The sequence below is a fragment of the Anopheles marshallii genome, chromosome X (genome assembly GCF_943734725.1).
Source record: "Anopheles marshallii chromosome X, idAnoMarsDA_429_01, whole genome shotgun sequence".
In the NCBI taxonomy this organism is placed as follows: Eukaryota; Metazoa; Arthropoda; class Insecta; order Diptera; family Culicidae; genus Anopheles; species Anopheles marshallii.
This window is the reverse complement of record NC_071325.1, coordinates 1002425-1026458: the sequence shown is the minus strand read 5'-3', so window position 1 is coordinate 1026458 and position 24034 is coordinate 1002425. Positions and strand designations below refer to the sequence as shown.

The 24034-nt window shown below is 45.1% G+C and overlaps 1 protein-coding gene across 1 annotated transcript; it reads left to right on the top strand.

The window, feature by feature from the left end:
- Positions 1-1727: 1727 nt before the first annotated feature.
- LOC128707108 (protein amalgam) lies at positions 1728-15736 on the top strand. Its single transcript, XM_053802092.1, has 10 exons — positions 1728-2028; positions 2539-2595; positions 2667-2743; positions 5167-5352; positions 5427-5619; positions 5841-5969; positions 8971-9090; positions 11680-11850; positions 14947-15017; positions 15500-15736. Exons 1-10 carry the CDS (start codon positions 1728-1730, stop codon positions 15734-15736), a joined length of 1542 nt encoding a protein of 513 aa, XP_053658067.1.
- The last annotated feature ends 8298 nt before the right edge of the window (positions 15737-24034 follow it).

Genomic DNA, 24034 nt, shown 5'->3' with positions numbered 1-24034 from the left:
TTCAGTTTTCGATTTTATGTCATTTTTAGCATTTGAGTAACTGTTTGCCATTTTGCGAACATTGCAGCACAAGGGAGATAGAATGAGAGAAAAAAGCACGTGTACAGCTAGCTGTCTGTCACATGCTGACATTGCCAAACGACCAAAAACTCGTGCAAAACTGTGCCAATATTCCGTTCTCCAAGTAGTTACTGCACACTCGACTGACGGCGGCGGGAAGGAAAGTTTTACGGCGACGAAGCACTGGAAGAAAATAGAAAAAGCCCAGCAAAGTACGCCCTGCGACAGATCTTCAATATCGCAAAAAAATATCTTTCAGGGCCGGGCGAGGTCGGGAAATCGATAGCAGAGCGGGAGTAGTGTGGAGTGGCCTGTAATGGATAATGAAGGCAACCCCGAGAGGGAAGTGTACGAAATCATGACATTTTCAACTGTGGCCAAACTACCGTCGCAATCATCGGTGTCGTTCCCGTTGACGACATCGTAGTTGTCAAGATCGTTTCCATTACGAGCGTTCTTTCCCATTTTTTTGTCCTTTCCGAGTGTGTTGCTCCGTCAGTTTCGGTTGGAGTGTCCTTTCGATGCTCCAACCTCGTTGGCTAGCAGCTGACACAGCTTGCAAGCAGCAAGCAGGGAAAAAATGTTCACCCCAAGTGTGCCACAAAACACCCACGCAACAATGACGGAATGGAAAATGGAAGCAAGACAGAAAAGGAAAAGACCTACGTGAACATAACTACCCGGCTCTGCTGTGGGACGCGATCCGGGACAACATGTTGCATATTACATTACAATTTCCGAAACACTTTCCCGTTCCCGGCGACTTAAGACGCTTGTGCTTGTGCGATAGGAGAAAGTTTTTTGATAAATTTCCGGTTTGGTGGATGACACTTGGTGTTCCCCGGCACGAACCGGACCGATCCGGAGCGTCACGAACCGTGATGACTTTTATTTATTTACACACATCTCGCTGCTGCAGATGTACCGTGCCGGACCGTGGGCTAATGTGAATCTATTTTCCCTCATTTTCTCGCTCCTTATATCTGCTTTGCTCGAACATGTGTGTATCGGATGTATTTCGATCATTTCCAATTTCTCGGGGGTCGTCCGAAACTTCCCAGAATGTTGTCCACGGAGTGAGGTGAAAATGAAACCCCCAACATGTGTTGCTGGGTTGTGAAAATGTGTGAGGATTTGCTTTTTTTCTGCCTCAAGATATGATGAGTTTACACGTTCCAGCACGTGTGCAGTGTATCGTGGTTCAATATTGAAAGTTTTCAGGGGTTTGCTCCAATTAGGATGAGTTGGCTGTTTGTTTTCTTTTCGGTGTTCTTCCCGTCTTGCTACAAATCTATCCACTCGAGATTCCGTGGGAATGTTCACTAACTTTCTTCTCCTGTTTTTTTCCTATTCTTCTCTCATTTTCTTTGCAGGCTTTGCCACACTTGAGATGGTCTTTAGCAGGTCCGCATCGGTCTGGTACCAGCGTGCGCGGGCATACTCGTAGAATCGTCTGAAAGGGCCACTGGGAACTAGAGCACAAAACCAAAAACATCAATCCGTACCATCTGTAAACCCGGCCACCAGCCAAAAAACCGGGCCCGTCGTCCGTTAGCATCCGTGTAGAGCTCGTTGCACGGCCGAGCAAAGACGCTACGCTGGCCCACACTCCACCGGCCGGGGCAGTGCAGCGGGGCAAGGATGCACCGGTTGCCGCCCGGAGTAAGATGACGGCAGCACACGAGGGTTCGCACCCGCGTCACAAACGAACCCAGCGCCAGATGGCGCGCGGTAACTGCGGATGGCGACGATTGTCAACCGGAAGGGGACACCTTCGGCATGCAGGCGGCGGCCGGAGATATGCCGTGATGCGGACGCTGGCGGTTTTGCCGTCCATCTTGGAGCCGGTGAACGCACCACTGGTGGACAGCTGTAGCCATACTAGTTTTAATTATAAATTTTATCGTTACCAATACCTTCGACCTGTAGCTATTCTGTATATAGCGTTAGCGATAATTCTAGCAAACGGTAAGCTACACCAAGAGCATCCAAGAGCGTTTAATATATTCGTTTGTAATGTAAACATTTACTTCGACCTAAGATATTGAGAGCTCATAAGAACGCAGTTGCTATCAATGTTGAGACCACACACAGTCTTCAAACATTTAACACAATGAGGTTTCAATGGTTTCAGTGGTCTCAAGATCTCACTTTTGCCAAGAATTTGAGGAACTCTTCCAAGAATTCCAAGAATCTGACGGTCCGGATACAATAACGTTATAGTTAATTGACTGTTTTTGAGGGATAAGTCCACTCATTTTGAAGTAGAATTTGAAGGAAAAGTCCTTCCAGTACTTAAAAACAGACCCCAATGTTATGATCTCATTGTTATTTAGGACTTGCAACAGATGTCCGTAAAACTGCAAGAAGCTGGCTGATGTAATAATTTACTGAATGTTTGTAATAATGCAATAATTCTCTGTTTTCCCCTTTTGTTCATCGTCGGGATCTACTGCAAATCTGCCACCCCATCTTCAGTGTCAGCATTTGAGCCGGACTTTGTATATCCGCTGGAGAACGTAACGGTCGCGAAAGGTACGTGTACGAAAAATGCAATGTTTTACTGCCATCATGCCGGTACATCTCACACCTGTCATCTGTTTCAGGTCGCGACGCCACGTTCACATGCGTTGTGAACAATCTCGGTGGTTATCGGGTGAGTGGGGAAGCAACACCGGCCCGGGTACGTATCCGATTCCGACGTGAAATATGGTATCGATTCTTCCATGATTTTGTGGTATTATTTTCTGTTTCTTTACCACACACCGTCTAAAGAGCACATGCACTCCCCCACCCACCTTCAACTCCTTCTTCTCTTTTCTCTTTCATCAAATCGGATCTTTATTTTTCCTTCCACGTCATACGATGATTCCTTGTCATTCTCCTTCCATTTTTTTTGTCCTCCGCAAACACTATTTACCCTTACGCCAGGCGAACTCTGGAACTGCGCGGGTGTTTTGGTTTTTGCGAAGCAAAGCATTCGAGTACTGATGCTCTTCTGTTGGCGTATTGTTCATTGGATGCACGTTTTGCACTCAAAATTCCCAGTGCCGGAGAAGAAATCAAACCATTGAAACGTCCTGTCAGAACGTGCGAATTGCCAACACGAGCAGCAGCAGGATCAGAGTACCGTCGTCCATCATTTTCCGATCATGGTACACACACCCATTTCCGGGTGCTCCCCCATCCCTCCGTGCACTCACTTTATGTTCCATTTTCTTTACCGCGAGCGAGTAACCGTTTGAACGTAATATCTAATATTCCCGTGCACCGCATTTTAGTGGCGTAGCAGCGCACCAGAAACAGACCAAAGAGTTTTGTTCAAACACCAAACTGCAACTGCACCGTAGTGTAAGCACCAGTTATGCACCGCCCATCCACCCATCCCATGCTCTTCCTACTACGTCTACCCAGCTGAAATGCCCCAGGGAAACCTTTCTTACCGCGATGATGCTGCGCAAGTCAAGTGTCTGACGGTCACTTCCACTCAGAAGCGTTCGTCACTGAAGACATGCACACAGACTGACTGGAGTGACCTTCAAAGACGGTTTTGACGAGGTCACAGTGACGAAGCCAGCATTATCTCTTCCACCCAAGCTCCCGCGCTCCTATTTTCCATTCAAACAACCACTCGTCTTGTATTTTCAGCGTCCTTTCAGCACCAGCTCACAGCTTGCACACTCAGCCTCCAACCAAAATGCAAAAATATATTTCTATATATATACACTAAAACTACCAATTCCAAAGAATTCCAAACTCAAACCGACCAGCACCAGCACTGCACCAAGTAATGATAGTATTTGCACCGAAACACATTCCACCCACTGCAGCACCGGCCCACAAGCACTTGTAATAGTTACTTGCACCATTTTTTTATTTATTTTTGCTCCCCACACCACCACACTGTATCTTGCACCGTGCATTACTTTCCACGCCCATCACCCCTTTATGCAGGCGAAACAGTAAAATTTTACCCCGCATCATTTACTTGAAACCGTGTACAGTTTGCCATCGAATCGGAAGGATAAATGCTATATTTCATGGTTTCGTAGCACGTCCCCGAGACGATCCCAGTACGGTGGATAGGCTCGGGGACGTTGGGATTCGATATGCCAAGCAGTCGCTTTAGTTGCCATTTATGTTCGCTTTCCGCACCATTGCTGCATGTAGCGCCATCAGTAGAATTGCTTATAGAAAGTAGATTACTTACAGGTTTTGGGTTTGGGTTTTTTTTTATCAACCAATCTTTACATGAGTTATTTACTCACCGCGCGAGGATAAAGCTGCATTAAAGTTACTAAATTGATTGCTGATATTGATTTTTGAAATGCGAATTGCATACTTAACTCCTATTACTTTGTTAACCTATAAGAAGCTATATACAAATACTATGCGCCTAACAGTATGCAATAAGCATCTTTAATGCAGCCCTTTAAAGCAGTTAAATCATTCAATTCATTCAATCATTCAATTGCATTAAATAGTTCTGCAGTAAATTATGTCCACTAGCACGTCAACTCCATTACGAAATATTCCAGTCGTTACCGCTACCAAAGAACAAACCTTGCTTCTTGTAGTAAAATGTGCATGCCGCATGTACGCATGATCCTTAGGTGTAGGTGAACGTTTGCTCTTCCTTCTGTGTTGGTTTTGCACTATCACTCTGCACCAATCGAATAATCAAACCCGTTGATACCAACGTGCACACCGACAGTGACCCATTGACCCGATAACGATACGTTGTGTGTTACTTGTGAAGGACGGCTTACTGCACCGCATTAAACGTACGACATACACCAACACACCCACACGAACACACAAAAAGTAACAGCAACGATCGTGGGTCACTGCTGTGTAGCATGTCTAACCCGCTGCTCGCTGTACGACTGCACTGTTGTCTGTATGAGAAGTACGAGTGAGTCGCCGTGTGCTTGAGGATGTCTGAGAGAATGTGTTGGCGCGCGTGTTTGTGTGTGTGTATGTGTTTGTACTTTATGTTTATGTTAACAGATATGCAACCCGATTCGATTGCGTTACCGTTGATTAATACAACCATTTTTGCAACCCGCTTTCCACGGGGCTGATGGTGCCGGCATCGTCATGCAGGTCGCCTGGATAAAGGCGGACGCGAAAGCGATCCTGGCGATACACGAGCACGTCATCACGAACAACGGCCGGTTGTCGGTGACGCACAACGACTACAACACCTGGACGCTGGTGATCCGGAACGTCAAAATGGAGGACCGGGGCGTCTACATGTGTCAGGTCAACACGGACCCGATGAAGATGCAGGTGAACACACCGGGGGACCTAATGGGGATCCGGTTGTACAATCGACTCACCGACCTCCGTTGATACTTTTCTAGACTGCCTTCCTCGAGGTGGTGATACCGCCGGACATCATCTACGAAGAAACGTCCGGTGACATGATGGTGCCCGAGGGTGGTTCGGCCAAGCTAATCTGCAAGGCACGCGGCTATCCAAAGCCGAAGATCGTGTGGCGAAGGGAGGATGGACGGGAAATCATCGCCCGCAATGGCACACACGGAAAAATGAAAGGTAAATGGTGGATATTGCAATTGGGCCAACAAAACAAAAGCCCGAAATCACCATCCGTCCGGTAAAGCAATGTTAATTTGTTGAGAGCAAAAAACTCGTCCCCTCTTTGCCCCGTGCGACACGCCGCAACGTCATCGCTTTTTTTAAACCTCGAGAATGATTTTAACACACACTCAACTGAATGTTCGTTTTATTTTTTTTTGTTTACCCCCGCGCAACAGCAACGATAGTCGAAGGTGAGATGTTGTCACTGACGAAGGTGACACGTTCCGAGATGGGAGCGTACATGTGCATCGCCTCGAACGGCGTACCACCGTCCGTGAGCAAGCGGCTCAAGCTGCAAGTACACTGTAAGTAGCGAACCCCCGAACAGGACACACCCGCCCGGTATTCCGTAGCGGTGAAACAGAATATATCCTACCAGCAGTCAAAACGCTCCAGCAGACTCTAGCAGATGAATAACGATTTGCACAGTGGGGTTTCGTCGTGTTCGATGCGGACAACACGAAATAGGACCTTGATGTTTAACGGGCGACACGACTGAACACTAAAACACATTTTAGATCGATCTTATGTTATTGCTTAATAAGGTTGGAAATTAAAATTATTTCTAGTAGTTGTTGAACCTTATTTTAGTAGATCCACTTTTTAAACAGGAGTTATAGACATGCGAAGATCACGAGCTATTCAATTTCTTCAACAAAATTCTGTTAAGAGTTGATTAAGAGCTCCCTACTACGAATCTGATGTATCGTAGATTTGTGCATATCATCACATCATAAAAAAAAACAATATCGTGAAGGAATTTTGACCATTCCCTCTCTATTTCTTCCACCGTGCAGTGCCGGAATCGAGTTGACACCGGTTGTATTGCCCGATCCCTTACGGCCATTCGTACACGACTCGATGCCTTGCTGCAAAAAAGGGGTAGAAAAATAAACTACTTCCAAAAGCCGCAGCAAGATGCAGAACCAGGAGTCGAATCACACATTCCGGTCTCGTCCGAGCTATCAGTTTCATTCAGCGACCATTAAAATCCCCCGAGTGCCGGTGCCTTGGTTCGTCTGGTTCCGTCCCACCGCACGACCGATGACGATGAGTACGATGACGATGCTTCTCCGTCGGTCGTTTTGCCTTTGCCCGTGCACCAATGCAATGAGGAAAATCCCCGACACCAGACGAGCCCGTGTCCGATTCAGAGATACTGGCGCGCACACTGTCCTTCCGGTACGCATACACTGATGTCATGGTTTTGTCATCACATCCGGGAACCGGGCTAGTGTGCGACCGGAACGTCATGGACGAAATTTCAATTTAATTCAATTCTTACATTTGATGCCTGGCTGTGTGAGTGTGTGTGTGTCGGGTTCAATGATACCCGACCCTTGATCTGCATCAACTGTCCGTACTGTCTCTTCATTTTCCCAGTCCATTACGGGCAAAAAGGAGCTGTTTTTCGTCTTTGAGCGCCTTCTCATCATCGGCTATCGGCTTTACGGGTACGACCCGGTCGTCTGAAACCCGGGTACCAAATGTACCGGTACGAGGTGACAATTACCATACAAATGTTAGTCATGTTATTAAAAATACCGTAACCCGCACGGACAGAACCGACACTCGGGTCCTTGCCACTCCGAACAGTTGGAGGCCACCGAAAATTCGACACCCGAATCGGCCCCATTCTAGCCCCAAAACCGGAAAGTTTATGGTTCATTATACGCCTTTTTTTGGGGTGGGAAGGTGGGCTACCCTGTTCACCAGCGCTTATCTTACCAGCCCCAACATCTTCAACGCTAGAATCCCGGTACGCATCCTTCCAGGTGGTGGTGGGAACGGTCGTAAAATGTAGCCAAAAAAAGGGAGCAAATTTTAAACCCTCGTGTACGGCACTGCTTACCGGTCGAACACTTTCACCTAAAACCGGCTACCCCGGCACGATCGTTACATTTATTGTGTGTTCTACCGCGTACGGTGCGGAGCATGTTGGTGATAGTCACATTTTACCTAGCGCCACCATTTGCTGAGGTTAATTTGCTGGCCCCGCGCTCCAAATCCCGGCCAGCAATCGAAGCAATTCAGCATCGGACTGCATTGACCGTACCCTTGGTTGGAGGGCTAGCTCCAAATGGATTCACACGCACTGTGTGCAGTCTGTACGGTGTAAGTAACACTAAGAAGGCCTGCCCCGACGGAGTGCCAGTGTGCTCCCGTTCCAAAGCGCCATGCAAACCTAAATTAACATCCAGTGGCTGAAGACTCCCACTTTCTGCAGACATCCCTAGAAAGCTGGTGCACGAAGCCTTTTTCGGAAAAGGGAGAGTGTTTAGACTAATCGCTCGTAGTGTTCAACACGCCAATGCGTTTAAAACGCTACCGTGTTCGTGCGTTTCACTCTCGCCAACGCAGCGGAAAGCAGTGCGACCGTTCAAGGACGCCTCCGGCACGGATTGAAACTTTTCCCATGCAGCAGTACGCCCGTGTGGGTGTGGGCACGGGGTTTGCGTTTTGTTTGATGTGGTGAATGTTTTTGTGTGCCGTAGAATATTGTTTGATAATTATTATTAATTTTAATACTCCCCTTCGCCGGCGACAACGGTGCGGTGGGCCCCGGTAACTGTGTCGTCTGCTAATCGTCGACGTGCCGCTGTCGAAGCGAAGGGAAGTTACAACCGCATGGGGTTTCGGGCGGGGCAACGAAACGAGGGGAAGGATTTTCCGGAAGGGTGTGTGTGTGTGTAAAGTGTGCCTCATAAAACACTCCAGGAACAGGTGTAAATTAAACACGTCCCGGTAGGAAGCATGTGCTGGTGGCGTTTATGATTTCTGTCCCGCAGCTGCCGAGGCGGTCCGACAAATGTTCGAATGGGTTGGGAGACGTTGGGAGGGGAGGAGGTGCTAGTAGGAAGCGGAGATTGTGGGTTTTCTGCAGCGTCGCAATGAAAACGTTCCTAGCGAAATGAAATATCGAACCCTTGCGAAACGTGCACGGGTTGGTAAAAATGGTCCAGATTGTGCAGATTGAAATTTTGTAATTATTCCAAAGAAAGTATTCGATTACATCGTGCATGCTGTAACGATCGTTACAATCGCTTCATTGAAGGAAGAAAAATATTTGAAATATTTCTTCAATTCAGTGTTGAAAACATTTTATAACAAATGTTTTATTACGCTAACACATAAGAGATTGACAGATGCAATGTTTTGCTTTCGGTAATTACTAAAAGGGATCAACCATTTAACGCGTAACGCTATTGCGTAACGCCGGATTACGCAGGCGTTACGATTTGATATATGTGGAACGTACAGTACTTGTACATTAACAAACTTTCTTTCTTTCTCTCCCCTTCGCAGTTCATCCACTGATCCAGGTGCCAAACCAACTCGTCGGTGCTCCACTCGGCACGGATGTCACGCTTATCTGCAACGTGGAGGCATCACCGAAAGCCATCAACTACTGGCAGCGCGAAAATGGTAAGTGTGCCTTCCATGGCCAGTCACAATCTTCATATCGCGGCATCGATGACCATCCGTCCAGTGTGCTGTGTGATGGACGGTCAAAACCCGGATGCAAGCCACCCAACCCCATTTCGCGAGCGAGGGTGCGTTAATTAATCTTCACTAATGCCGAAACCGCCGCTCACGAGCATCAATTCCATCAGCAAAACAAAACCCGATTCCCTTCCGCACAGATAAAAACGCTACAATGGACGACAGCATTGCAAAAAAGGACATCGTAGCAGCCAAAAGTTCACCGAATCGGAACAAACAACGATGCAAACCAACGGCTGCAAACCATGGGAAGAAGAAAATGGGCCCTGCCCTGCATTTCGCCACCACCGTTTTTGCACACAATAAATGCAGCTTTAGAAGTGCAAAGTATGTGTGTGTGTGGGGGGGCGCGATTTTTGTTTTTGGTTTTGCAAGCACACTGGCGACTCCCCTCGGTAAACAAACGAAGAAAAAATGTGCTCCACGCCACGTTGTGCTGACGTGCACACGGTGGGGAACGTTTAATTTATTGAAAATTAATTTTCGCACAGCACACAAAACCCGTCTGGCCGGTTTTCATTTTGCCTTTCTTTTTTGTATTCCTTCCAAAACACACACACACAGACACAACCTTCGTTCCAAAAATGGATCCCCTCCCCCACCCCCAAATGCACAGTGGAAGCAAATATTGGGAATCGTTTATAACCAGCTGTTGATTACTTGGCAAGCTATAGATAGTAGTGCATGGGTGTGTAAGTAGACCGGGAGAGTGGTGGTGGTGACTAGGTTTCGTACGTTAAAAAGTACAGATAAAACAATGGTTCCCACTTTCTATGCACCCCCCTACCCCCTATTCCCAACCCTTTCTTTCTTGCCGGTACAACTCCTGCAACTTGCTACTAAAACTAGGAGTGGAAAAGGAAAAAAATTCTACACCCGTTTATCCCACCCTCAGAATGCAATTCTGTTGCGCTTTTCATTGATGACAGTAGGAGGGGGGAGACCATACAAACGCACACACAGCCATAGCGATTCGCGCTTTTCGGCCACATTGCCCACGCGTCATCGGCGTATGGTCATTTAAAACGCAATTTTGACTATCATCTCATGCCCGGCACGCTGCATCCCTTAAACTCCCGTTAAATTGCAACGCCCCCATAATCTCCCCCACCCCAAAACACTCGTTCCCCAATGCGTTCTGCACCAAACCCACCGGCATGGTGCACCATTGTGTTGCATCACATAAACGGTACCGTTTAACGTGACCGGACGTTGTGCATTACACACGCGACTTGCAATATCCAGCGGATCCCTCTCGCCCGGTGGTTTTCCCGGCTGGCAAGCTTTTTATGCATTGCGTGGCTCTTCAAACCCTTGTTGCACATCCGCTTGGTGAGCATTGGCGAAATGCCGTGGATTGTTGAGGTGCGTGCAGAAACCTGGCGAACGTGACGATCCGCGTAGCGCAGGATAATGCTGCGGCACGCAACCCTCGAGAACCAACCAGAGGGACGGGGTCGAGGGGCGACCGGCAAAGGAAGCGGACGGAGAAATGGCAGAGGAAGCAAACGGGGCAAGCGTGCATGTATTTTGCATTATCTGTTCAAATTGTAATTATTTATTCAATGTTATAAATGTAAATAAGTTAAATTACTTGTTAATCATAAAATACACGCACGTGCCTACGTTTTGCTCCGGTGCGTTCCAACCGTACGCGGTTGGTTGGAACAGGGAGCACTTTTATGTTGTTGTCGGAAAATCATATCTCGCCCAGCTACCCATCCTGAAGCGGTGGGCCACCAGGCTACACTACCAGGAATGGGTTCCCGCTGCTTGGCAGAGCCAAAGAGCGAGAAATTCACAAATTTGTTGGCAGGCAGTTTGGTTGGCTGGGCATGTTTAACGTAAACCACTGCACAGACACATCATCGCTTACCGCCCAACCCACAATACACACGCACAGCAGGTGCAGCTAAAGTCAAGCCACTATCAGTTAGTTCCAGCGCTTCCAGGTGGCGCTACCGTACCGCCTAGCACTGTGGTACCACCGACTGTGCAACTCCCGGAACACGCGGATGGGAACAAGCTGAAGGATGATTATTTATTTTGTTTAATGAAATAAATATTGCAGCCACGGCCACCCATTCCTCCCCCCAAACCGCAAGAGTAAGGAACTCGGTGGGTCATTATGTGCCGTTGGTAGTCTCAGCTTTTGTCCCACCATCAACATTAAAACACATTTATCTAAATCCTGCCGCACAGTGTGTGCTGTCTGTGCTCTTGTTTGTTCGTGTTGAAGTGTTCAACCACCCCTCTCCCTGTTCCTCCCTCTCTTTCTTCGTTCTTCTCTACATCCACTTACAAATACATTTGCTTTGCGGAGTGACTAACGCACGGGAAGTCAAATTTGGCAACACTGTTTGATGAGCGACCGTTCAAAAGGGCACAACTGAATGTAGTCTGGTGATCATTTAGAAAACTAACCACTCTACACCGGTCCGGAACTGTACACTAATCACCTATTGGCGCACTGTTTATCTAGACCGTTGTATCGCTTTTCCCTACTTGCAGGCGAAATGATCATCTCCAACGAGCGGTATCTGATGAACGAGAACGAAAGCTCCATGTACGCGGTCCAGATGACGCTGGTCATTCGCAAGCTGCACAAATCGGACATGGGCGGGTATAAGTGCATTTCGAAGAACAGCATCGGCGATGCGGAGGGTACGATACGGCTGTACGGTAAGTATGATGAGTGCCTCGAGTGCCTTTTAAATTGTTATTGCATACTTTTAGGTTATTATAAATTCCTTTTTGTAGAAAGCGATTATTTTCCTATTTTTGTTAATAATAGATACGTATTGCATAAAAATCTTAACTTGTGTCATGTGAGTTATTGGTCACTTGCAATAATCGACGTAAAATATTCGGTACAATCTGAGCTAAATCTCGCCACCCAACAACATTTCACACCGCACCCCAACCAAACTCAACGGTACCCACACACACAGACATTTATATTCTGGACGAGATTTGGAATTGCACTCGCACAATGGGACCACGGGGAGTTTGCCTTGAGTTTCGACAAGCAACACTTGGCCGCAAACTCGAACAGCTAAAGTGCTCTCCAGGGAAAATGCAGCGTAAAAGCAATTCTTTCAATTCATGAACGGGGATTGCTAACTCCTGGGCAAAGGAAACCTCCCTAACACAACAAACCCAATGGCAGGAGGAATGGGAGAAGAGTGAACAGGAAGGGGGGATTTGAGGGGTAGATACGACCAAGCACATTACAAATAACAAAATGGAGGAATGGAGATAAAAGAAGAAAAAACGGTTCCCCCACCATATCCGACCCCACCCCCCGACACACCATGACGATGGAGATGATAATAATGATGATCGGATGACGATGGCAGTGACGCTTGATCCCGTGGGCTCGCATAAAAGGGTGTGGAAGCAATAACAAAAAAAGGAAAAAAAAAACAACAAAAAGAAAAGCGATCTCACATGCTGTTTTGGGGTAAAAGTGTAAACCTAACCACTCACACCCTGGGCCCACCCGGGGACGGGGACGGCGAAGGCAAAACATTCCAAACCCACAGTTACGGGCTGTGGGCTGGTTGTGCTGTCTGCCCGCACATGTGGTTCGATGAAAAATGGAACGTACCGTCTATTATCCGGGCGGGAATTCAGAAATGATTCGCTGTAGTTTCGGCCCTGCTGATACGGACCGGCCAGACGTAAGACGTATGCGAGGTGATGAACGCAGCGCACACAACTTTCTTTCTCCTGCACCGTCCCAACCGACCTGTCGGGAACGCTCGCAACCCTGCCAGAATAACGACGAATCCCTCGCTGATCCTTGAGCAAATCGCAACAAACATACACGATGCTACCGACGGCGACGTATGAAAAAAAAACGAAAAGAAAGCAAACATGAAAAACGGGATGGATGGTGGCTGGTGGTGCATACATAAAAATGAAACCAGCTGCCCATCCACCCGCACCCTCGCACGCGAGATGAGCTTCGTCTTTGCCGCTAAAGCATCACCCCGGTGGTCCGGTAAAGGTGCAAAGCAACGCTGTATGACTGGGTGGGAAAAAGGTGGCAACCTTCAGCCCACCATTCCCTTGCATTCACCTTCGGCTAGCTGTTGGCTTGCTGCTTTTTTTCCTGTACCTCCCACTTTGCGAATCCTTCCATTGCAATGTCGAGGAGTGAAGTTGGATTTTTGGCGGAAAAAAGGGGTGGAATTTGTGTTAACAATACGTTCGCCACTTTACGGTACGGTGAGGAAAAACAAAACAAAACAAAAACGCAAAACCGCACGCACGACAGGATGGAAAGGAAACCCACAACAAGCTACTTCAAGCGTGTAAGACGGAGATGGTGCCGATGTCCTTGCGTTGTTCGTTTTTCACCCTTTCCTGCTATCTGTTTTCCCATGTCAACCCTTTAGATGACGGTGTGCTTTAGATGTGGCTTATAAGGTGATTTAACGATTAAAACCATTTTTTTTTTAATTTTTGCTTGGAGATGACGAAGTTTCATCGGGAAATCAATACTCCATTAAGAAATTGTGAAATTTTCTCAAATTGCCAACTCAAACAACGACTTGACGCTAGCACAATTTATGCGCCTACATGTATGCAATCAATTGCACGCATACGTGATGGGTGCCTTCTAGCCAAAAAATAATAATACTTATTTCGAATTTTATTTCGAATATTGGCAACCACACGCAAAAAGCACATCGAAGGGTTTGAAACCGTCTGTGACAATGCCGCTAAACCGTACACAATCGGGAAAGTACTCCCATTCTGATCATCTTCGTGTGCTATTATCAACGACCAACAGTAAAACGAGTGAACGAAAAGAAAAACAACACAACTGACCCTCACCACACGCTGACATTCACCCGTGCCAACCGGCACCATGGCGAACGCTTAAAATATTAAAAATCATTGCGCTTTCACCAGCGAACAATGCGCATCGGGTTCGTGGTTGGGATGAGTGTATGAGTCGCTTTCTTTTTCCACCTTTTCCACCGTTTTGTTCGCTGTATGTTTGCACGCGCTCTGATAAGTATTCCTTTTTTTTTTGGCGTCGGTGCTTAGATCGGCACAGGTACTACACTTGTTGACAAATAGGTGAGGTTGTGCGCTCGGAATGGGACCGCTGAACAAAAACAAACACGATGAAAAACGGTATAAAATGTATTATCACAAATGGAAACCCGAGTGCTATGGGAACATAATCGCCGGTTTCCTTCGAACCGCCCGTGAGTGAGCAAGCATAAAATTCGCACAGCCCTTTCATTGTGCAATTGCGGAAAACTTTACATGGTTGTCGTATTTCCATTCATCGCATTCGTTTCATCAATGCGTTGTACCGCGGGAAACCGTGACCGGATTAGAAATGAGCGTCCTGTAATGTGGGCGCTAAGCCAAGTGCATGAGCGGCTATCGGTTATTCGGGCGAAAATATCTCACGGCAGACAGTTGGACCCGATGGTAGGATCAAGTTTTTAATCCTCCGCAAACAACCGTCCGGGCCGTTCCGTACAAGTGATTCGAAAAATATTCAAATCTGTCATTTTGAAGGGAATATTTAGTTGTAAGTACACGCTCTGATACGGTGGTGAAGTTGTTCAAAATTTAGCCTGAAGCTATTCCGTAGTGGTATTTCGAGATTTATCTCCGGATAATGGCTTACTTTTTTTATTTATACCATATACCAATGTGAATAACCTAACAAAAGCAATACACATGCACACACGGAATCGCTTTTCATGTCCCTCTATTTCTATGAATTTATTCCCGGCCGCTGAACAGAAATGGAGCTGCAGAAGAAGACCAAATCAGCCCATCGTGTGAACAGCGTGGAGGACACCTCGGGCAACGATGTAAGTAGCAGCATTTCCTGTCTTTTTTGTAACCATCTCTTACCATGCAGTGCAACAAAACCCTTCCGTAGCCGATCAAACAAATGGGCAGCCATCTCATAATGAGCCGATTGGGTTTTTGTGGCTTGTGAGAAGTTGTTATGCACCACAGGAAACTTTAATTAATACCACCCTCGGAAAGAAACCCTTCGATAAGGTGGTGTAAGGGGCTGAAAAAGAGGGTGGAGAAGGAAGTGGGTCAGGTTCAATCGCTTGGCAAACGGACCTGTACTCCATACTAATGAAGTTTACTGCTTGTGAATGTATTGAACGTTCTAAAAGAAAGCGAAAGACGAAAAACGCTTCCATCCTTTGCGCAATTGCAAAACTTCCAATGCCGACCGCAAGTCCACAGACAGTTCGATAGGCTCATCTCTCGTTTTTTCTCCCTTTGCTTTTTCATTGCCTATTTTTGTCTACCTCGACCAACCCGTGCAAAGCAGGAAATCAACTCAACGCCCAACATCGACCAGTCCGAGGAGAGTAACAAAATACACAAAAATGGCCGGCTTTATAAGGGTTTGCAGGCGGGTGAACACGACCTAATTAGCTCCAACACTAGCGATGCCGCCATCCGGAGTAGGTGGACGAGCTTGTGGCCCCTGATGTTCGGTGCGTTGACCATGCTAACCGTACGCTTCCGGTGTCACTGGTACACGCCACCCAGTGCGATTTGTTGAGCTAGTGCAGTAGCAACGGGAGCAAGATGTCGACCTGCCATACCGAACCCGGACGATCGTCACGGACAACAAACCAGTGGATCCGCTAAAGTGAAGGTCACAACACTGCCGGTTACACCTGGCTGGCTAAAAACAAATCCATCAATAATCCACACTAGGCTGTTTAGGACGAAAAGAGCCGGAAAGAGACGAATGCGCGAAAGAATCCCTGAAAGCTATCACCTAGAGACGCTTCAGCAGGGAGCCATCGGCATCAGTAAAGTAAGATATTATAAGGCATTAAGCAGTTTTATTGTGTAGAATTCATACCGTTTGTCATCCCAATTTAACTGGTTTCACCAAGCGTACGCAAGCGTATCGAATTACGATATGGCGCCACAAAGTATGCAATTCTCGTTACATTTCTCCTTGTTCGGCTTCTTTTAAGCTGTGCGGTTGACTGTTTTTCAATGGCTAGAATTTTAAACCAACATGTGAAACTTCATTTTTTTCAAACAGTTCTTCTAAAACGTAAATTGATATCATAGCATCCATATCACCAAAAAATTAAACGTATACGCATTGTACACAGGCTCGGTCAAAGCTTCACGTGCACTAATTCTATCTGTCAAAAACGATCCAGATTTGATAGCGAACGGTATGAGTTCTGTACGGGAAAACCATGTAAAATAGCACGACTCCTATGATTGGATTTACAGACAATTGATGGGAATGGGAAAAGCATCTACTACCATTAAGCTAAGCTAAAGGCGTATAGAGCTAACCAAGTATGATTGGGATGTGTGAATGTCTGTTCGGATGTTGCCTCGAATAAACGTGGACACTGACTTGGATAATGCCTGTCTTGGTGTGGGTTTAGTTTAAGCGTCAAAAGAGACTATGTTCCATCACTTCCGCAACGGCTGCTAATGTTCAAGCCAAGCATGTACGTGAGTGTGTCTGCAAGAGTGTTTGATCCTGCATGCGTGTGTTTCAGTAGCGTGTAGGCCGTTATGTCATTATAGGGGATGTACAATTTAAACAAAAATAGCAAAACGAACGGTTACAAAAAGACGAACAGTTGTCTTTTTCAGAATGAAAAAAAAACAAAGTAAATTAAGAATATCTAAGAAATACGCAAACCCAATGGAAAACCCGAGCTCTCTTCCAACGTTAAAAGAAAATTAGTCAAATTGTGCACCAACAACACCGAACCCAGTAGCTCTTCTTCCTGATTACCGGTGTGTGTTAGATGGTTGTCAGGATGCGGTTCGCTGGAAAATAGATGGGAGTGCAGTACGGAAAAACAAACAGACGCACACATACACGCAACGGGGGGAAAAAACCAATTATGAAGATGAGACAAATGTGGTGCCTATCGGGTGGATGGTTCTTTGCCATTTTCTCACTCTTTTTCCTACCAACCGTAAACAGTCGCATTCATCATGGCTTTGGTTTGGTTAATGGTGCACCACTAGCACATGACGCATGACGGAAAATCTTATTCTTTTTTTTCGGTTTTTGTTATCCCGCTACATTTCCGTGTGTGAAAGAGAACAGGAAAAACCTTGGTTGGGTTTTCCCGGTTTTACCGCGGCAATCTCGCTTCATTGTCATCGGATTGGGCAGTCAGGCGTGTGCGCTGCACCGGCTAATGAGTCGAACTGAAACGGAAAAAAACCCGGAAAATTGTTTTTTTTTTGCAAAGGCTTGTAACGTTTGCCGTCATTAGCCGTAATGGAGATTATTTTCAGCAAGCCGACCATTCATTGTAATAATTGTTGCTATATTTTTCACGCTTTTTCCCCCGTTCGTATGTGGGCGCGTGTGTGTGTGGAAAGATTCAACTACATCTGTTACATGATTCAGTTTCACGTCACACCAGCAGGAATTATGCAGTGGATGTAGTACCGAAGGGCTTTTTAGCGATTAAAAACCAGCAAGTCGAAGCTCAGTGCAAAACGAAAAGTTGTGGGAAAAACTAATCCATCTCTGATTGGAAGAAAAGTGCCAAAAACAAAACAAAACCCGCATACCCTAACAGAGGGGCTAAACCATCCTGCCCTGTATATGTTTCCAAATCATTAAGAGCAGGAGAAAGAATGCTGACAGCTAAGGAAAATTTTTGTTTTTACAAACTTTGCCGAAAAACTCCACTGAATACACTAAAACGGTTGGTGTGAAATTGTTATTACGTGTAAAAATAAATACCAGACACAGACGCACAATACATACATTCTGGCGCCAAAAGCCGAATGGAACCGATCAAGCCAGGAATGGACGGCTATAACACGGTACAGGAAGAGTGGGAAAGGGAATAGCTGGGTAGGGAAAGCGGGAAGGGGGAAAACTAATTAAGCACCCATTCTGTCACGATAATAAGAGTAATGGTAACACTAATGATTACGAATTGAAATTATTACACTATCAACAAAAAAACACCCTTTACCAGTAACAATAATAAATCCATTATCCAGGTAAAAGCGATTCAATTTACCCACGAAAAATGTCCGGTTTGAATCAAACAGCTAGCCATTTGAAGATGAATGAAAGTAGAGGCTGTATGTTGAGCATGTGACAGTTTTGTTATAGCAATGCCATAAAAGCGATGTTTTGTATGGAATTGCATAATGTTAGGCGACATTTTACAATAACTCAACCGTCACGGCTAGGGTCATGCAGGCTGATTTACAAAATTATCTTTCAATGTTTATTTGTTACCTTTAGTAATATTGTCACGATAATAATAGCTGTTCATCTCATCTCATGCATCACACCCCCACGGTATCTCACCGATTTCATTCACCCCATGCCTCACAAGGTGAAACGAACACACACAGACGAAACAAAATAAAAGCGAAAGAAATCAAAACACCGGTTAGGTCGGCGTGTGGGTAAAAATAGTTTAAATTTGCTACCAACAAGGAAAACATAAACCAAGACAAAATATAAATAAAGAAAAGCAAAACAAAACAATACAAAAGATATAACTCACCAGGCACCAAGGCAATCGATCAATCAATTCCGTTGATCTATTACATATATAAATAAGCATTCATATTTACGCATACAATCAGCCGCAAAACAAGCTCACGTAATGTATGAGATTGGTTAGATGGAGGGGGAGACTAGGACGGGGTTGCTATATTTGTTGTTTTATCGTTCGATATCTTACGTAAGCTGTTAGATTGTGGGAGGTGAGCTCCGCCCTGATTGTGTGGATGGGAATGTTTGTGTGTATGAGTGTCACGTGAGCGCCTGTGTGTGTATGTGAGCACAAAAAAATAAACACAAGTAAGAATGTTTCCCGAGGGAAATCAAAGGATAAGAAATTGAGAAGCGAAGCAGTGGGATGTAAAGAGTAGAAAAAAGAACCTGCATAGTTTGTTACATATTTTAACTGGAAAGTTTTAATCGTTTTGTTTTCTTCAGAGCAAGACAAAAAATATCAACAATTTAGTTAAGCAAAAGAAGAAAAAGTAACACAAACTTTAAAAAATACTAAAGCACACAATCACATTATCAACAGCTTAGCAGGGTGATAACAATGATAAATGGCTCTCCCATACACTCACAAGCATTTAATGGATGCAGTTTTTTTTTGTTGCTAAACACCATCGTGAACCATAAACAAACTCATTTGAAAGGGTGAAATCAGGACGGTGTGGGCTGCATTGTAAAAAGCGACAGGAGTAACATAACGCAAACCGAACCGGCATATATTCCTTCTCAGCACTGTAAAAACATGCAATTGCAACACGGACTTCAAAAAAGTGTGAAACAATGAAGGAATACAAACATAATGCTAACGGAAATGAAAATCATACAAGCTTAATCATGAAGTAAAAAATAAAATATTAAATTAACGAGAAAAAAACACAACACAGAGGGTAAATAATGTGAAGCGAAAGAAGACACATGTTACGCAATGATGTAACAGTGGAAAAAAGCCATAAAAAATTGAGAAATAAAGTACTAAACATCCAAAAGATACAAAATAAAAACAATGCGAAAGCGACATGCAAGTATGAAGAAGATAAGTAACTTAAAGTAAATACATAGAGTTACAGCAAAAACAGCAAAACTAAACAAAGCAAACACAAAAATCATACACAAACCGAAGCGAAATGTGGTGATAGCGTCTGTTTACATTCATTTTGTTTACCGCCCAGTGTGAAAAGCGCAACACTGCAGCGACCCATCATGCAGAACGATTGATGATTTAATCATAAAAAACAGCAAAACCAAACTGAACATAACAAGCGATTGAAATAATGATGAGAAATACACAAATAATAAAAACCAAAACCAATGTGTTTACTTCCTTATTTTTTGCGATTTTTTGAGTACATCTGTGTTGATTTGTTGTTGTCTAGCAGTAATACTAAAATCCAATCATATCTTTCTTAGAATGATATTTATCCTCCGAAACGAGATCGTCTTTAATCTATTTAAAAGATGAAAATGCCTGGTTGATATGAAAAATATCACTTCAATTTTCACAGCAGACCTTCATTTCTTCACAGAAGTCATGTCAACATTTCACTGCTCAGAGCTTTACACTAACTGTCATTTAGTAAATTTAGTGCCATTGAGCGAGCTGTGCAAAAATGCAATGCAGTAAGAAGTTGTTGCGTGCACCATACGGCAAACGTACAGGGTGCACAAGTGCCTGGGCTTGTCCGACAGGCGAAAAAACGAAATAGAACCAATTACCTCCATCGTGCGACACATTTCAACTGTTGGAAAGCCGAACCTTTTAGTACAATTTAGTACTGCGTACACTAATATACTAGCCCTGGCCGGTGTGCCTGGCCGGTGTGCCGTGCTGCTAGATTCTAGCTAGAAAAATCCATTCCACGATGCATCATAAGTGAAATCGTGTACCACACCACACAGCACTTCCTGTCAGCACTACTGGTGGTGAGATGTGCGAACGATACAGCACGCCAAACACCTTCCTGACATCGCCTCGATCGGGCATGATGTCATGCCCGGCTTGCCACTCCACACCCGGTCCGGAACCCTGCCGCACCCGCGAAACATTTCCACCCTTTTTTATTATACATGCAAGTAAGAGATACCGCCCGAGAGTTCGGTGAAACTTTTGACTGCTTTTGACATCTGCCCGACCCACGGTCCGGTCCACGGTCGGCTTTGCGCTGCACCAGCCACCGAGGGAATGGATGATTTTTCTTTCTGACATTCTTTTTTTATTCGCTTTACCCAACGGCGCCGAACAGAACAAAACATAACAAAACGAAATAGATTCGGCAAAACGCCGCTCGCTAGGCGTACGAAAAAGGTTTTTGAAAATTTTAAATTATTTATATATTCACTTTTCTGTCATACTGCTGCGAGGATGCTCGGATTCCGTGCTCATGGCGATGTTCTGACCGTTGCTATACTAGTTTTTGTCGTGTATTTTTTGCTTCGTTTTGATACGCGCTCTCGCGCTTCTTACATTTTGGCAGTTTTGCTGTTGTAAACTTTCCAACAGTACCGCTATGTGGCGTGGCTGGTGTTTGTACGCCTGCATTTATGCATTTCATAACCGCTACATGTATGCAACAATGGAAACAATCGTGTAATCGCAGTACTGAAGAATAATGCGCCTAAATGTATGCTTATCATGCAATAGAAAAGATTATTTGGTGTATGCACACGATACGCACGGTGGACAAATTATTATCTTTTTATTAACACACTTTACATACCAGATTGGATTATTCGAGCAATGTTGGCTAAACTTATCCAAATTGTTTAAACTAATTCCATTATTCTACCGGTTCCCACCAGGGAGATGTACAGCCTGAAATTATGCAATTATAAATTTTAAATCGCTTTACAATCGTTGTACTGGTTTTATCAAGCATTTTAAATTTAATTGTCACAGTTTAGCTCTATTTAATTTGAGGTTTTTTCACAAAATAAATTGAACACCTTCCTTCTCTCATCGTCGGCTATATTCGAGGCTTTATTAACTCATTCACAATCACCGTTTGCAGTTCGCACTAATCTCCTGAATTATGGTCTCAGTTGCAACGGGTAAAAAAACGCTCTCGGTATGGTAGTGTTGATGAAACAACTTACACCGAATCATTTGTTTTCAAACAAGCCATTTTGCGATGAATGCAGAAGCTTATCAAAACATCCACTGCATCGAAATGCGATAAATCCATTAAATGCTTGCAATATCCGTAGCCATTCCCGGAATCGCATCATGTACACTTTCGAAATGGACAATGATTACCTTCAAGACGTAATACGTAGTGTATAATGCTCAACAGCTTAAGTTTCCTCCAAAAAAGGCACCCGGTCATCTGTTGCGCAGCAAGAGGATGGATGAGTAACGCCCATCGCTTCCAAACTAATCTTCGCCGCTCGGGCAAAACCCAAATAATCCCTTCCGTTCACTCCCATTCAATCTGAGCTTATTAACGCGTGAATCTTACGAGCTGCTCGCATTAATCCGGTTTTATACGTTCGGTTCATAGACAGCGGTACACTCGACCGGACCGATACTAACCGATGCAGAGCTCATTTTCATGTCCTTCCGAGGCATTATGGTTTCACAATCACGCACAAAGGCACAGAATGGAAGCTAATGAAGAAAGCTTGCCCGTACCAGTGGCTGCAAAGTAGTGAGCAGTTTAATCAACTACTCATCCACTTGACTGGAAATATAGAAAGACAACCTCAGTGTTCAAGACGTTGCCCAGACCATCTTGTAAATTATCTCCGGAGAGTTCGTGGCGTAAGGCAAAGCAGCAAAGAATAACGATCCAATACACACTCACACGCAGACTCTGCTTATACCTAGCTTCAAGCAGCACTACATGGCAGCATTCCGATTCTTCGAAGACAGGCAATAAAGTTTCCCCGTCGACAGGGAGCCGGCACGGAATGAGCCGAACAAATCTCATCCATCGCCCTTGCGCTGGAATGTGTCTCAAGAAGCTATTGATGAAATTGATCGACTTCGGAATAGCTCACCCTAGCACTGGATGCTGTGTTCCAACAAGCACGGCGACATTCCCGCATTTGCCATCCATCCATGGGCGGTTGTGTTTGGCAGTTGCGAGAATGTTCCTTCAAGTTTTTTTTTTTTTTGTAGTTACATTTAAACTTTGTGCCCCGGTGGGTTTTTCCTTCCCGCGGTGGTAATGCCACACCCACACGTTGTCCCTCCGTGATGCGCCCGGCACCGGATGCCACATTCCACGTCAATATTATTTCAATAAACAAAACGCGCACAAAGCGTGAAAAGAAAATGATCCTCTTACGCGGCCCAACCACCAACATGCTCGCGAAGGATGGATGTTTACGGTGCCGAGGACGTGGTATGATGCCGGTGGTGGGAGTTAAACATTGCGAAACGATGTATCGTTCCGCTTCGTTGCAGCATTCCAATGGGGAGAAGGCAAAGTAGTGGTGTGTGTGTGACTCGATTCCTTTTAGAGTGGGTGGGCTGGAAGCGTAATTTCATTACATGTCGACCGATCGCATTACGAACGGTGTCGTCTCTGCGATGACTTCGATGACGGGAAGCCGAGAATGTGTTCATTGGCTACAACGAGAAAAATCATCTCAACAGAGACGTTGTAAGCTTCTAAACGATACAAAATAAACAAACGTTTGCGTTACAAGTGGAAATAATCCTCGATATAAACTATTATGACGCCTCGAGTTATGCAATTCTGAATATTTAACTTCCGAATAAAAACAGCCTGAAGTTATGCAATTGCACCATCATCTCTTGTATTATAATGTTGGATTCTAAAAGATTCGTCAATGTCGAAACAAATAAAATGGAAATCGAATAAAGAAATAAATACTTGCCACTTACCACTAACAGCTCGATTTCTATTAAATATTATTAATATTACAGTGCTTATAGTATAAAACTTCAACGTTTCAAATATATATTGTTAATTATGTTTCTTTTTATTAAGTGTTTTTCATGCCCATGCCACTCATTACAGTTCAGTACAATTTTCGCTCCTCATAAGCCGCACTTTAGACCATCGGGTTAATGTTTTAGTTTGCAGCAGTCTTAGTGCGGTGATAGTGTGAACAGAACCAAACTAAAGCCGACACACCAGACGCCGTTTTGCCCGAAAACTGACAGGTGGCAGCCCAACGCTGTCCTTACAGACAAAACACCAACCTCTAAGACGATTCGACATTGTGCTATCGGTTCTCATAAGGTGCCGGGAGCCCGTTAAGCGGATCACCGGCGTCCGGCTCGGAAAAAGGGAACCCAAACCCACCCCGTACGCGGTGTATCACTCTCATCAACCCGCACACTGCCATCCA

Coding starts and splice junctions, on each gene's coding strand:
- LOC128707108 (XM_053802092.1), top strand. CDS start 1,728: ATGACGGCAGCACACGAGGGTTCGCACCCGCGTCACAAACGAACCCAG. Junction 2,029..2,538: donor AGCGATAATTCTAGCAAACG/GTAAGCTACACC, acceptor CCCCATCTTCAG/TGTCAGCATTTGAGCCGGAC. Junction 2,596..2,666: donor GAACGTAACGGTCGCGAAAG/GTACGTGTACGA, acceptor CATCTGTTTCAG/GTCGCGACGCCACGTTCACA.